The following is a 16,371-nucleotide window of genomic DNA, read 5'->3' on the forward strand; positions in this document are numbered from 1 at the left end:
TGAATATACTTAGTGGTAATAATTTCATCCTTCCCTTCTTATGAATAAACAAAATACAAATTACACTTCATTTCTTCATAAGTTTTCTACTCCCAAATTCAGCTCTCAGGGGGGCAGTGGATTATTTACAAGCAGGTCAAATAAACTCCTCAGAGTTTATTGTGTTTCTGGTACCTGGTACCCAGTACCTGGTACCCAGAATGTGTTTCTTCTTCCATAACAATGAATGAAACATAAAACTTAGGTGAGGAAGGGGAATTCATTAAAAAGTGTGGCAGAAAAATGTTCTGTTTATAGACTGTGGCTTCATGTGTGATGTTAAGCTCTGAGACACAAACTTGACTGGTCACAAGGAAGTCAGACAGGAGAGGGTGGCTACTCCACACAAACTAATACCTCTATCTGAAAAACAACATGAACACATGCACCACTACACACAATGCGTCAGACACTTTTCCTGGCTTTAAAAAAAAGTGCCCACACAAAAACAGGTCAGTTATACAGTCCTGTGTGGGCCAGAGACAGTGGCACCAAATTTTCCACTGGGAGCAAATATTTTACAACACTTTCTGATTTCTATCATCCTTAACCTGCATTACTAAGATGTCTGATAAATAACACTGCTGTTCCATTTCATGTGTGTTCACATTGTAAAGAAGAAGAAAAGCAACAATAAAACATGAACAACAGCTTAGCAATAAAGCACAAATTCTAGGACACTTCCATAGCTATGGATGCTAAGATCCAAAATTCTAATTCCTCAATCTCAATTCCAGGAAAGCCTGGAAAGACTATGTTTATGACCAGTAGGAACTGCCTTGTTCTAGCATCGATCTTAACATCTAACATCGAGGGTGTTCTAACACCCTATCTACCCCCATTTACTTTTAGTAACACAACTGAATTTTTAATGAAATCCTGTGATATAGAGCTTTCTTTTCAGTTCAGATGAATGGAATGAGCAAGGCTAATAAGAATCATTAATGTCTGGTCATTTTAAGTTGTAAAAATACCTTAAGCTCCTCAGAAGATGCAAAATTTAAAAAAAATGTAATAGTAGTAATAATTAAATTACATACTTGTGACTTCTTGTAAGAAATCCAAACACGGTCGACTACTTCCAGAAATGCTTATTGAAACAGCCAGTGGGGTCTGTCCTTCATAGTTCCTTGTGTTCGTGTCCGCTCCATAATTATATAACATCCGTGCACAAAGCACGTCATCCCTAAGGGCAGACAAATGTAAAGGAGTCTGTCCATCTTCTAAGCGACCCAAGTTTGTGTCTGCTCCTCTCTGAAGGAACATTCGGCAATAAGAGTGATTGCTTTTGATCACAGCGTATCGCAACAGGAAACCGTTCTGAATGTCGATGTTGGCATTGTGGTCCAGGAGGATTTTCACACAGCTTGACCTCTCTCGGATAATGGCGAGCTGAAGCGGTGTTGTACCTTTATCACTGAGCGGGTCGACCTCAGCCTTGAACTCCAGTAGGAGTCGGACAAATGAGTCCCTACCATAGTGAGCAGCCACATGAAGGGGAGTCCAGCCATCATTGCTTTTTGCATTAATAATGTCGCTCCTGTATTCAGATTCTAACATCAGGCGTGCAATCCGAGCCCGGCCATGCATGGCTGCGTAATGAAGTGCAGTGAAGCCTCCGATTAAGTCCTTAACTGTGGGATCAGCTAGAGTTAAAACCAAAATGAAAACATTAGCAGACTCTGAGACAAAGCAACGAACTCTGCCATGGCACAGCACATCTTAGCCAATTCTCAAATAAAATGTGAAATGATTAAACACTATAATGAATATTAAGTCCTTCTTGCCTCAGCTTAATTGAAATACCATTTTAATGGGAAAAAAATTTTAGTAGAAAGTTATCAAACCTCGATTAATAGGATGAGTATATGACTTACAAAGCGTTTAAAAGCTATATACAAAAAACAGAGAGTCCAGATCACCACATCCCCTCTCTTTGCTAATTTCACCAATTGCCCTTGGTTTCCCAACTCCCTCATCTCTGTACTGTTTCATGTTGCTCTTCTGTTTTGAACTTTTTGTTTTATTTTCTCTTCTGCTGCTTCTTGGTCTTAAAAAGAAGCATGTGTAGCAACATCTGCTGCTCTAAATTACGGATGTACTGTGGTCTGGCAGACTGTGTTGTTTTAGGGTGTATTAGGTAAAAATTAAAAAAAAAAAGGTTCTCTGTGATCTGTAAGAATTCCAAAACATGTAAGATATACGTTAAGTGATCTTGATAAATCATGTTTTTATAAGATAAAACTCTATTCTGAATTCTTCGTTTTACAAGAACTTTGGAGTTTTTAAGAATTAAGCAGCACACATTGTGTGAAAAATTGGGAGAAACCTCAGCACTGAATAAATATTATTTTCTAAAACAGTTCCAAACCTCTCTCCTAAATCGACAGATTTCTGGAAGAAAAAAAAGAAATAAAAGAGAAGAAAAGAAACTAAAATGATTTATCTGCTGTGTGACTCCTCAAGTCACAGACTTTTGTCACCTGCCCCCAATCTTTCCTAAAGCTGAGGGTCAGTTCTACACAGCTCTCATCCCACTAGCCTTCCTGGACAAGGGCAGAAAAGGGGCAAGAACCCTCATATGCTATAGGTAGGTCACTTCCTGAAGGCCAGCAATTCTGTGTGAAGATAACTGGTTGGACCTAACTACCAAGGATTAAAATACTTTCTTCTTATAAAAGTCACCATTTATTTTTAGCTTGTTCATGAAAGAGAAAAATTCATAAGTGTTCTTCAAACAAACAAACAAACAAACAAACAAAAAGCCTCCACAGTCATGTGATTAAACACTTGCGTTTTGTTTAGTAAAATGTTGCTTAGTTCTAAAACATTTTATGACAGTTTGGTCTCTTAGAAAAACCTATGAGGCAGAAAACTGTACCTAAAATAGTAATAATACTGTGGAGAATGCAAATTTCAATTAAGAAATAGTTACAACAAAAGCTGTAAAAAGTTAACAGTTTTTAGGTAAGCTATATCAGTTGAATTTCTAAGATTATTTCATATAAACTGATATTACACAACACTAATACGACTTTTATGTGTTTAAAGAAAATGAGGGTATCATATCTGCCTTGGTCTTCACTAAAAGAAAAATAGACAGTACCTATTCACTACTTAATTAAAAAAAAAAAAAAAGGAGCAAGAATATTTAAACAATGCACATTGCTGCCATCTACTGGTAAGGCATGAACATGAGCTACTGTTGCCATTTTGACAGATGATGCTGAGCCCTCAAATCTGTTTTCAGATACCTCACTTACCTAAAGTAGACTAAGACAGGCATGAAATATAAAAGAACCCCTTCTATTCAAATAAAACTGTAAATCTTGCCAAGATGGCCATTCCTAATCTATACCTGACCAATCAACTGCTTCCAGACATTCTCTTTTAATCTGTTAGTGAAATTCAAGAATACCTTTTTTTCACTTCTCCCACCTTTCATCCACCATGGGTGCCTTTAAAGTTGTCAGCAAACAGTCTCATGTGCATCCTATACTCACTTTGTTTGACAGTAAAATTAAAATTATGTTACACAAAATTGCACTTGCATCTTTAGTTTTCCACCTCAGGTCTTTTTTAGATCCTACTTACAACTTGGTGCTATACTGAGCTAGGAAAAACAAAGATTAACAAATACAGCAATGATCTGCTTAGTCTAAGTAAAAACCACTAAAATCCATTAACTGAGCACACGCTGGAAACACAGCACAGAAGGAAGACTGTAGGTTAACAACGTATAAAATCTGTATAGTTACTTTCCTCAAGAAATTACCAAATAGGAAATATAAGACAAAGATGAAAACAAAAATTAATTTAAGGATTATTAGCCAATGCAATAAGATAAGAAAAAGATCTTATTTGTAATAGTAGCAGAAACTACAAAACACCTAGATATAAATTCTGTAAGAAATGTGCAGGGCACATGTGAAGAGACCTTCTTTGACTTAACTGAATTCACTTCATCTGTGTCTGTTCAAATGTTCCTTCAACAGAAAAGCCTTCGCTGAACACTAACATGGTAGCCCCATCACCTCATAACTTTGTCCGCTTTAGCAAGCTTTCTCCCCCCAGGTGCAACCTATTTAATACAAATTGTAGCAGTCTCAAGAAACCCATTTGAAAAGTTTGAAAGTATATATAAATAAAAGCAGACAAACATTCCCTACCAATATGGTTCTTTCTTTCCAACAGCTTTATTTACTGAGGTGCAATAAAACTGAACCATTTTAAGTATACAGGTTGATGAACTCTGACGAATTGTATACAGTCATGTGACTACCACTACAATCAAAATATTCCCATCATCTCAAAAAGTTCCTTCCTGCCTCTTTATAGACAATTTCCTGCCCAGACTCTGGACCCCAGGCAACCACTAATGTTTTGTCTTTCTATAATTTGATATAAGTGGAATCATAGAGTATTAGGCTTTTGTATTTGACTTATTTCACTTATCATAAGGTTTTTGAAATTCATACATGTTGTTGTTGTTCATCAAAAGTTCGTCCCTTTGCAGCTCGGTGCTTTGTGACCGCCTGGAGGGGTGGGATAGGGAGGGTGGGAGGGAGGGAGATGCAAGAGGGAAGAGATATGGGAACATATGTATATATATAACTGATTCACTTTGTTATAAAGCAGAAACTAACACACCATTGTAAAGCAATTATACTCCAATAAAGATGTAAAAAAAAAATTTCGTCCCTTTGTATTGCTGAACAGTATTCCATAATATGGATATATAGTTATTTATTTATATAGTCAGTAGCAAATGGATAAATGGGTTATTCCTAGGCTATAATGAATAAGGCTACTGTGAACATTCATATACAAGTCTGTTTGTGGATATATGTTTTCAGTTCACTTGGGTAAATACCTAGGAGAGAACTGCTGGGTCATATGTTAAATGTAATGTACATTTAACCTCCTAAGAAAGGGCCAAACTGTTTTGCTAAGTGACTATACAATATTACACTCCCACCAGCAATGTATGAGAGTTCCTAATGTTCTACATGTTCACCAATACTTGGCATTATTAGTAATTTTATCAATTCTATTGAGTATAAAGTGGTAACATATTGGGATTTTAATATACATTACCCTGATGACTACTGATACTGGGCTTATTCTGATACTGGGCTTATTCATATACTTTCTTTTGTGAAGTGTCTGTTGAAATCATTTACCCATTTTTACTGTGTAGTTGCTCTCATTATTGAGTTTAAAACTCAATTGTGTATATATTCTGGATACAAGCCCTTTTGTCAGATATGTTTTGTATTTTCTCCTAGTCTATGGCTTACCTTTTCATTTCCTATACTGTGTCTTTTGAAGAGCAAAAGTTTTGAATTTTGATGAAATCTACTGTCATTTGTTTTCTTCTATGGTTTGTGCTTTTTGTGTCCTGTTTAAGAAATCTTTGCTCAACACGATGTCACATAGGTTTTGTTTTCTTCTAGAAGTTTTATACTTTTAACTCTTATATTTAGGGCAAGGGTCCATTCCTAGCTGATTTCTGTGTACAGCGTAAGATCAGACCAAGGTTTATTATTCTCCATATAAATATCTATTTAATCCAGCACAATTTGTTTAAAAAACTACCTTTTCCTCAATGATTTATCCTGGTGCCTTTGCCACAAAACAATTCACCATACAAGTGTGGATCTATTTCTGAACTCTATTCTGTTCCACTGATCTAAAAGTGTATCCATATACCAGTACCAGATTGTCTTGATTACTGCAGCTTTATAGTAAGTTTTGATAGCAGGTAACATTCTCAAACCTTCTTTAAACTGTTTTGGGCAATAAATTTTAGAATCAACCTACCAATTTCTTCAAACAAGCCTGTTACAATGTTGATTGGAACTCTATCAACTCTAAAAATGTAAATCTACCCCAAATTATCTAAATAATATTTATTCTTCCAAACCATGAGCACAGAATACCTCTCTATTTATTTAGGTCTTCTTTAATTTCCCTCAGCAATATTTTGTACTTTTCAGCATACAAATACTGCACATCTTTCATTACATTTATTACTAAACTTTGTTGCTATCATAATGAATTGTTTTTACATTTCATTTTCTAAATGTTAATTACTGGTATAGAGAAATAAAATTGATTTTTGTATACCAACTTGTGTATTCTGTAATCTAGCTAAATTCACTTTTTAGTTCTAGAATTTTTTTGAGATTTCTTACGATTTTCTAAACATACAATTATGTTCTCTGCAAATAAAGACAGCTTTACTTCTTCCTTTCCAATCCCAGGACCCTTATTTGAAAAATAAAATGTTGACAAAATGTAGTAAAAGCATATACCCTTGCCATGTTCCTAATCTCAGAGGGAAAGAATTCAGCAGTTCACAGTTTACTATGATGTTAAGTTGTAGTTTTTCACAGGTGTCTTTCCTTAGGGTTTGGAAGTTGTCTTCTGCTTTTGGCTTGCTGAGAGTCTTTATGATGAATGGGTATACTATACTGTCACATGCATTTTCTGCATCTATTGATAGGATCATTTGGTATTTACTTTTATTCTATTAATAGGGTAAATTACTCATCATATTTTCAGATGTTAAACAAAGCTTGCATTCCTGGGATAAACACTACTTGGTCATGATGTAATATTCTTTTTTATATAATGATGGATGAGATTTGATAGTATTTTGTTAAGGTTATTTCTAACTTTTGTCATGAGTGAAACTGGTCTGTGGTTTTCATTTCTTGCAATGTCTTTATTTGGTTTCAGGGTACTATATGCCTTATACAATAAGTTTGGAAGTGTTTCCTCAAAGAGTTTGGGTAGTGCTGTTATTGTTTATTCCTTTAATATTTGAAATATTTCAACAGAAAAGGCAGCTGGGCCTACCTAAAGACTTTTAGTGTAAAGTTTTAATTATGAACTAAATTTCTTTGATGTAGGACTATTAGATTGTTCTATTTTTCCCTTGTGTCAGTTGTGGCCATATGTGTCTTTCGAGGAATCTGTTCATTTCTTCTAAATGGCAGAAGGGTGTTCATTATATTCCTTATTATCCTTTTAGTATCTATAAGATCTGTAGTGAAAACAGTTTTTTCCATACTTTATATTGGTATGTGTCTTTTGTTTTCTTCATCAGTCTAGCTAGAGATTTATCAATTTTACTGATCTTTTCAAAGAACCAGCTTTTTCTTTGTTTCATAAATTTTCTCCATCATTTGTCCATTTTCAATTCCACTGATTTCTTTTCTTCTCTTTGTTATTTCATTCCTAGTCTTACTTTGAATTTAGTTGTAGCAGTATATAGAAACTGTTCCAAGATAGCCCCCTTTCCTCTCCCTTCCTTTGTCCTATTATTGTCATATATATTACATCTTTATATAAGCCCAACAATAGTTTTATAATTATTGTTTTATGTTGTTGTCTTTTAAGAGATGAAAAGGGGGGAATATATTTCCATTGTCTCTGGCAGCACGATTTTAAGGGGGCCCCTCCCATAATCCCTGCCTCTTGATGCTCATGCCTTTGTGTAATTCTCTCCCCTTTAGTATGAGCAGGAACTGTGACTTCCTTCTAACCAAAAGAATCTGGCAAAGGTGACGGAATGTCACTACTGTGGTTATGTTATGATACACAGGACTCCATCTTGCTAGCAGAGTCATTGTAGCAACTTTCACTGCTGCCTTGATGAACTAAGGAGCCTTGGTGGGAAAGCCCACAGGCCAAGACTCTGCAGGTTATCTCTAGGAACTGCTGGCAACCTTCAGCCAGTAGCCAGCAAGAAGCTGAGGCCCTCAGTCCTATACATCCAAGGGAATTCATCTGCTAACAACCTGAATGAGCTTGGAAGCAAATTCTTCTCCATTTAAACCTACAGATGAGAACAGTCTGGCCAACACCTTAAAACTGTGAGGTAATAAGTGTATCTTGTATTGTCACATGTTTGTGTAATTTGTTACACAGCAATAGAAAACAAATATACTGTTTTTTATATGCATAATTACCTTTACCAGTGATCTTTATTTGCTCTGTGAATTTGGATTACACATGGTCCTTTTCTTTCAGCTGGAAGGACTTCTTTCAGTACTTCTCATAAGGCAGGTCTGAGAGCAACAAATTCCCTTCATTTATCTGGGAACATCTTTATATCACCTTCATTTAAAAAATTTTTTTTAAATATTCTTATTGGCTTTTACTTTTTTAAAATTAATTAATTTATTTTTGGCTGAGTTGGGTCTTTGTTGCTGCACGTGGGCTTTCTCTAGTTGCGGCAAGTGGGGGCTACTCTTTGTTGTGGTGTGTGGGCTTCTCATTGCGGTGGCTTCTCTTGTTGCGGAGCACGGGCTCTAGGTGTGAGGGCTCAGAAGTTGTGGCTCACGGACTCTAGAGAGCAGGTTCAGTAGTTGTGGCTCATGGGCTTAGTTGCTCCACGGCCTGTGGGATTTTCCTGGACCAGGGCTTGAACCTGTATCCCCTTCATTGGCAGGCGGATTCTTAACCACTGTGGCACCAGGGAAGCCCTATCACCTTCATTTCTGAAGGACAATTTGGCTGGATTTAAAATTGCTGGTTGACTGTTATTTGTTTTCAGTAATTACAAGATGTCATCCCATTGCCTTCTGGCCACTGTTGTTTCTTATGAGAAATCAGCTGTTAATCTTATCATTGAGGATCCCTCGTACATAATGCATCACTTCTCTAGGAGCTTTCAAGATTTTCTGTTTTTAACATTCCCCAGTTTGACTATTACATCTCTTAGATGAATATCCTACTTGGAGACAATGAGTGTCTCAGATGTATAGTTTAGCATTTTTCATCAAATGTAGGAAGTTTTCAGTCATTTCTTCTTCAAATATTTTTTTCTTTCCCTTTCTCGCTTTCCCCTCTCTTTTCTGGCTCCCATTATGCCTCATGCATATATTGGTATGCTTGATAATGTTCCACAGGTCTATGGGGCCCTGAGTGAGGCTGTGATACTGCTTGCAGCAATCAACACAGCAGCCTCACATTTAACAGGAGACCTAGCAAATGAGACAGCCATGTGGGCTTTGATAAGCTGCTACATATTTCTGGGAATTGGGAAGGCAGATGCATGCTTAAGAAAGACCAGAGAGGACCCCAGTTATCTACTCATCCCTGGCTGAACGTAAGGCCAGAAAATGGAAGCTGGGGCATACTTGTAAATTGTCTGATTATTAAATGTGTCTCATCCTATACACAGATCTCCTTGGCAAAGGGTAGAAGCCTTACTGGCTCAAATTGCTTAAGCACAACCTCTGACCAGTTACCGGTCAAACATGTTATTTTGGCCATAAGATGTCTTACATATCTTATTGTTGTTGATATTTTTAAAAATTCTTTTTTCTATATGTTCCTCAGACTAGATAATGTCTATTGATAAATATTCAAGGTCACTGATTTCTTCTTTTGCCAGCTCAAATCTGCTGTTAACCACTCTAATGAATTCTTCATTTTAGTTACTGTACTTTCAACTCTAGAATTTCTATTTATATATATGTATATACATACATTCCCATTTTCATATATAAAATTATATGTATTCTATCTCTTTATTGATCATTCCTATTTGATATGTCACTGTCACATGTTTTCATTTAATTCTTTGAACATGGTTTCCTTAGTTCTTTGAATACATTTATAATAGCTATTATGAAGTTTTGTTAACTAAGTGTAACATCTGGGCCCCTTCATAAACACTTTCTATTAGCTAGTTTCATTTCTTGTGTATGAGCAATACATTTCTGTTTCTTAGCATGTCTCATAATTGTACTGAAAACTGAAGATTTTAGACTATATCATAGCACCCCTGGATTTTGAACCTCACCTCTTCCAGGTGGGCTGCTGTTGCTATTTGTTTTAGTGAATTGCCTAGACTAATTCTACATAGTCTGTCTCCCTTGTAGTACACAGCCACTTACGTCTCTGCTCAGTTGTTATTATTAAAGTCTGGCTTCTAGGGGCCGCTCCTAGGAATAACTTATGTTTGACCAGTAACTGGTCAGAGGTTGTGCTTAAACAATTTGAGCCTGTAAGGCTTCCACCCTGTGCCCAAGAGATCTGTGTACAGGTTGAGACACACATTCAATAAACAGACAATTTACAACTTACAGCTTCCATTTTCTGGCCTCATGTTCAGCCAGGGGTGAGTAGATAACTGGGGTCCTCTCTAGCCTTTTTTAAGTATGTATCAGCCTTCCAAATTCCCAGAAATATGTAGCAGCTTATCAAAGCCCACATGGCTGTCTCATTTGCCAGGTCTCCTGTTAAATGTGAGGCTGCTCTGTTGCTTGCCCCAACTGGTGTTACAGCCTCAGTAAGGCCAACTGCTGTTGGCCTTTCCAGTTTGTTTGCCACCTAGATCAAGACCACAGTTATTTTCAACAATGCTCCAGGCATGGGGAATTTCCATGGGCTCCAAAATCAGGTCAGTCCCTTCCATCATCGAGGAGGATTCCAGCTCCCATGATAATGTGACACAGAGATTGTTGGGGAGCAGAGAGGGTAAATGGCAACAGCCACTTTGGGCTCAATTTCTTCTTTTTCAAGTTTCTTAAGGTAAAAACTTCAGTAACTGATTTAAGATGGTTCTTCTTTGCTATTCAAACATTTATAGCTATAAATTCCTCTCTAAGCACTGCTCTAGTACATCCCACAAATTCTGATATATGGTATTTTCACTATCATTCAGTTCAAAATTTGTTTGATTTCTAAATGTCTGAGTTTGTCCTAGACATGTTATTGTTGATTTCTAACAGAATTCCATTGCAGTTAGGGAATATACCCTTAAGATTTCAGCCTTTTAAAATTTACTGACATGTATTTTATTGCCAGCATATGGTTTATCCTAGTGTCCACAGCATGCACACAAAAGAATGTATATTCTGAAGGTATTGGATGCAATTTTCAAAAATATTAGGTCAATGTGTTTGATAATGGTTTTTAGATTTTTCTATAGTTATTGATTTTTTAAATCTAGATGTTCTATCAATTGCTGAGAGATGTTAAAATCTCCCACATTCAAGACTGTGAAACTGTCCATTTCTCCCTTTAACACATATTTTGAAGTTCCCTTCAAATTTTTTGCATCACGTATTTTGAAGTTCTCTTCCTAGGTGTATGCACATTTTATGACTATTATTCCTCCTAATGAAGTGCCCCATATGTTCCTGTGAAATGTCTCTCTTTAGTTCTGGTAATAGTCTATGTCTTGCAATCTATTTTATATGACATTAATGTAGCCACTCGGGCCTTCACATGCTTGCCATTTGCATGACATATTTCCATGATATATGCCATCCATTCATCTACTTTCAACCTACCCGTACCTTTATATTTAAGGTATTATCTTTGTAGTCAGCATGTAATTGACTTTTGTCTACTTACCTTTCTGATAATTTCTAACTTCTAATTGGAGTGTTTAGTCCATTAATGTTTAATATAATTATTGATATAGTTGAGGTTAGATTTACCATTTTATTATTTGTTTTCCATCTACCTCCTCTATTGTCCCTCTTCTTCCCTTTACTACCTTTTTTTTTCTTTGTACTATCAGAACATTTTTTAACATTCCATTTTAATGTCTCCATTGACAGTTTAGCTATACTTCTTTGCATTATCTTTTTTTTTTTTTACTGGTTACCCTGAGGATTGGAATATATAAACTGAACTGTTCAAAAACATTACCAGGATTTGTACAGAGGTTATTATATGCTTCCTATTTGTGTCTAAAAGCTCAAATACTTTTGGACATTACAAAATCCTAAAAGCAGGAAAGCCAGAATTTTACAAAACATATGTATAAGCATTGTACCATAATTTACTATCTATGTGATTACTCTTCTTAAAAGTTTTAGAAAGCACTAAATGCAATTAGCTAAGTTACACAGGCACAGGCTCTGCTTGGAGTTCTAAAAACCAGTTATGCATTGTCATGTTATTATAGGGAAAAAAAAAGCAATGATGGAGGAAATAAAAAATCTAGACCAAAACCTAAAACTTGACTAATAATTCAACACAGAACAAACAGCCAGAAAGTCAGATGGTATAATGTTCCCAAACAGAATTTCCCCAAGTATTACTTTTTTGTTAATGAAAAACTAAAAATTTAGAAAACCATCAAAGCAAAAAACAGCATTCTCTAATAAGTACTGTCAACACTGATGATAGACTTCTTTCAGCTTTCCTTCTATACATTTAAAAAAATTACTCATAATTGTAATCATAGTCTAATTACTCAATTTTTCCTCTAAATCTGGGCATTGAAAATGCCTCCATTTTAAAAATTATATATAATAAAGGGTAAAATTTTCATACAGAAAATAATTCCTGTACTTAAGACTGCTTCCTTGGAATAAATTAACAGAAGTAGATTTATTGGCAAAAAAATCTCCCATTTCTCAGGATCTAACATACTACTAAACTTCTTTCCACAAGTGCTTTAATAAACTTCTACCATCAATGTTCCTGTTTCATCACATTTGGGATTACCATTTGTAAAATCTTTCATTTTTGAAAAGCTAAAAATAATTTCTCACCATTCTGCTATGGATTTTTCTAATCACTTATCTCTTTCATTTATTTTCTTGTGTTTCATCAAGAGGATATACCTACTGTACCAAGAGAAGACCTGAGACACTTATCAGGTGTCTCATCTCAGGTTCCTCCAGGGATGTGTTTTATGGAATTAACTTCTAGAGCTTCAGCTGACCGCCCTCCAGGTCAGTTTGCATAAACACTGAATCTGAAGATAAATAAACACACTAGCTAATATAGCGTCTCTTAATGTTACTCTCTTGAAATGTCCAGTGTAGTATTAGAATTTTTAGAAAGATTCAAAATGGGAAAATGAATATAATAATAGTGGGTTTCTTAAAATTCACACTCTTATAGTAGTGACTCTTCCCCATAATTACAACAGTACACTAACCTGGTCAGAAAGATTACCAGGATTTGGACAGAGGTACTATTATATGCATCACATTTGTGTTTAGAAACACTAATATTTTTGGACATTATAAAACCCTAAGTGTTCATCATTTTGAAGCAGGATATTTGAAAGTAAAGCAGCAAAATATCACTTATCTGCACAGGCCAACATTTTATATCTACAAGGTCTAATATGTCTACTAGTCACGTGTGGCTACTGAGCACTTGAAACGTGGCTAGCGTGACTGCAGAACTGAATTTTTTGTTTACTTTAAATGTAAATACAGGCACATATTTTATTGCACTTCACTTTATTGCACTTCAGAGATACTGACTGCAATTTTTACAAATTGAAGGTCTGTGGCAACCCCTCCTAGATCAAGTCCATCGGTGCCATTTTCCAACAGCATTTGCTCACTTTCTGTCTCTGTATCACATTAGGATAATTCTCAAAATATTTCAAACTTTTTCATCATTATTATACTTGTTATGGTGATCAGTGATCTTAGATGTGACTATTTTAATTATTTAGGGTTGCCATGAATCACTCCCATAATAAGACAGCGAGCTTAATTAATACATGCTGTTATGTGTTCTGACTGCTCCACCAACCAGCCGTTCCCCAGTCTCTCTCCCTCTCCTCAGGCCTCCCTGTCCCCTGCGACACAACAATATTGAAATCAGGCCTTTAACTGTTCAAATGAAGAGTCACATGTCTCTCACTTTAAATCAAAAGCTAGAAATGATTACACTTAGTGAGGAAGGCATGCTGAAAACTGAGACAGGCCAAAAGCTAGGCTTCTTGTGCAAAACAGCCAGACAAGTTGTGAATGTAAAGGAAATGTTCTCGAAGGAAATGAAAAGTGCTAATCCAGTGAACACAGGAATAATAAGAAAGCAGAGCAGCCTTTTTGCTGATATGGAGAAAGTCTGAGTGGGCTGAATAGAAGATCAAACCAGCCACGACATTCCCTAATTTAGCCAAAGTCTAATTCAAAGCAAGGCCCTAACTCTCTTCAATTATGTGAAGGCTGAGAGAGGTGAGGAACGTCCAAAGAACAGTCTGAAGCTAGCAGAGGTTGATTCATGAGGTTCCAAGAAAGAAGCCAACTCCATAACATCAAAATGCAAGGTGAAGCAGCAAGTGCTGATGTAGAAGCTGCAACAAATTATCCAGAAGATAATTAATGAAGGTGGCTACACTAAACAACAGTGTTTCAATATGGATGAAACAGCATTATATTGGAAGAAGATGCTGCCTAGGACTTTCATAGGTAGAGAAGAGAAGTCAAAGCATGGCTTCAAAGTTTCAATGTTAGGAGCTAATGTAGCTGGTGACTTTTAAGTTGAAGCCAGTGTACATTTACCATTCCCAAAACCCTAGTGCCCTTAAGAATTCTACCAAATCTACTCTGCCTGTGCTCTATAAATGGAACAACAAAGCCTGGATGACAGCACATCTGTGTACAACACGGTTTACTGAATATATAAAGTTTGACGTCGAGATCCACTGCTCAGAAATAAAGACTCCTTTCAAAATATTACTGCTCATTGACAACGCACCTAGTCATCCAAGAGCTCTGATAGAGATATACAATGAGATTAATGTTTTTTTCATGCCTAACACAATATCCATTCTGCAGTCCATGGATCAAGGAGTAATTTCGACTATGAAGTTTTATTATTGAAGAAATACATTTCCTAAGGCTACAGCTGCCATAATTAGTGATTCCTCTGATGGATTTGGGCAAAGTAAATTGAAAACTTTTTGGAAAGGATTCACCATTCCAGATGCCATTAAGAGCATACATAATTCATGGGAAGGGGACAAAATATCAATATTAACAAGAGTTTGGAAGAAGTTGATTCCAACCCTCATGGATGCCTCTGAGGGGTTCAAGACTTCAGTGCAGGAAGTAACTGCAGATTACTTAGCAAGAGAACTAGAATTAGAAGTGGAGCCTGAAGATATACTGCAATCCCATGATAAAATTTTAACAGGTGAGGAGCTGCTTCTCAGGGATGAGCAAAGAAAGTGATTTCTTGAGATGGAATTTACTCTCAGTGAAGATACTGTGGAGGTTGTTGAAATCACAATAAAGGATTTAGAATACTACGTAAACTTAGTTGATAAAGTAGCAGTAGGGTTTAACAGAATTGACTCCAATCTTGAAAGCAGTTCTGCTGTGGATAAAATGCTATCAAACACACTGCATGCTACAGAGAAATCATTTGTGAAAGGAAGAGTTAATCAATGGTGGCAAACTTCATTTTTGTCGTATTTTAAGAAACTGCCACTCCAGCCTTCAGCAACCACCACCCTGGTCACTCAGTAGCCATCAACATGAGGGAAGATCCTCCACCAGCAAAAAGATTATGACTCACTGACGGCTCAGATGATGGTTAGCAATTTTTTAGCAATAAAGTATTTTTTAACTAAGATATGTACATTGTTTCTTTAGACACTGGGAAACCAAAAAATTCATGTGACTCCCTCTGTTGCAATATTCGCTTTATTGTGGTGGTCTGGAACCAACCCTCAGTATCTCTGAGGTATGCCTGCTGCCACGCATGCTATAGACAGCACAGGTTTAGATTAAACTAAAGAGAGCCTCATTTTTTTTTTTTCCTTTTGGAATATAGACAGTATTAGTGATTCAAGTCAAACTTGCTCATTTCCTCAATGAAACTGGATTTCTCCCAAGCAGCAGCAAGCATACTTCACATACCTGCTCCACAACCAGGCTTCCCTCTGTGGTCACATGGCTGTCACCACAGCACAGAGACAGGCAACCTCTTAGCTCTGAGTTTTGAAAGCTCTGTGTGATCACTCATTGGTGGTTTCATGGTGCAGGTGTACACATTTAATTATAAGATCTGCTCCTTCAATGTACTTGAGATTAAAAATTTCTGGTAGGGTAAATGGCTGATATTAAACATCTATATCCTTTCTTCTTTTCAATTGCTTTGGCTATCTTTCCCCTGCTCATTCAGTAAATGACAACTCTTTTCTTCCTGATCCTCAGCCCCCAAACCTCAGTTATTCTTAATTTCTTTCCCTCTCACCTCATAGCCCATCTATCAGCACATACTGTTGCCTCCATTTTCAAAATATATCCAGAATCCGACCACTTCTCAACACATCCACTGCTATCATGTAGCCCAAGCCACGAACATCTCTCGCCTGAGCTATTCCAAAGCATCCGGACAGGTTTTCCTACTTCTCCTCTGCTCCTCCACAATCTATCTTCCTCAGAGCAGACAGAGTGAGCCCTTAAGTAAGTTCATATTGTTGCTCAGTTGAGAAGTATTCAATGGCACCCCTATTCTCACTCAGAACAAAGTCCAAAGTCTTTTCCATGCCTTCTAGGAGCTACAGAACATGTCAGCTGACTCTCTTTAGCCCTGTTT

At 36.5% G+C, this 16,371-nt stretch overlaps 1 protein-coding gene across 1 annotated transcript in view; it reads right to left on the bottom strand.

Annotated features, from left to right (window-relative positions):
• Window positions 1–16,371, bottom strand: part of ASB7 (ankyrin repeat and SOCS box containing 7) — a 46,598-nt gene that overhangs the window by 14,179 nt on the left and 16,048 nt on the right. The window contains exon 5 of the mRNA XM_007458458.1: window positions 1,080–1,685. Coding sequence (XP_007458520.1) covers window positions 1,080–1,685 — 606 coding nt within the window. The remainder of the gene's footprint in view (window positions 1–1,079; window positions 1,686–16,371) is intronic.

This window comes from Lipotes vexillifer, unplaced genomic scaffold (genome assembly GCF_000442215.2).
Source record: "Lipotes vexillifer unplaced genomic scaffold, Lipotes_vexillifer_v1.1 scaffold626, whole genome shotgun sequence".
Lineage (NCBI taxonomy): Eukaryota > Metazoa > Chordata > Mammalia > Artiodactyla > Lipotidae > Lipotes > Lipotes vexillifer.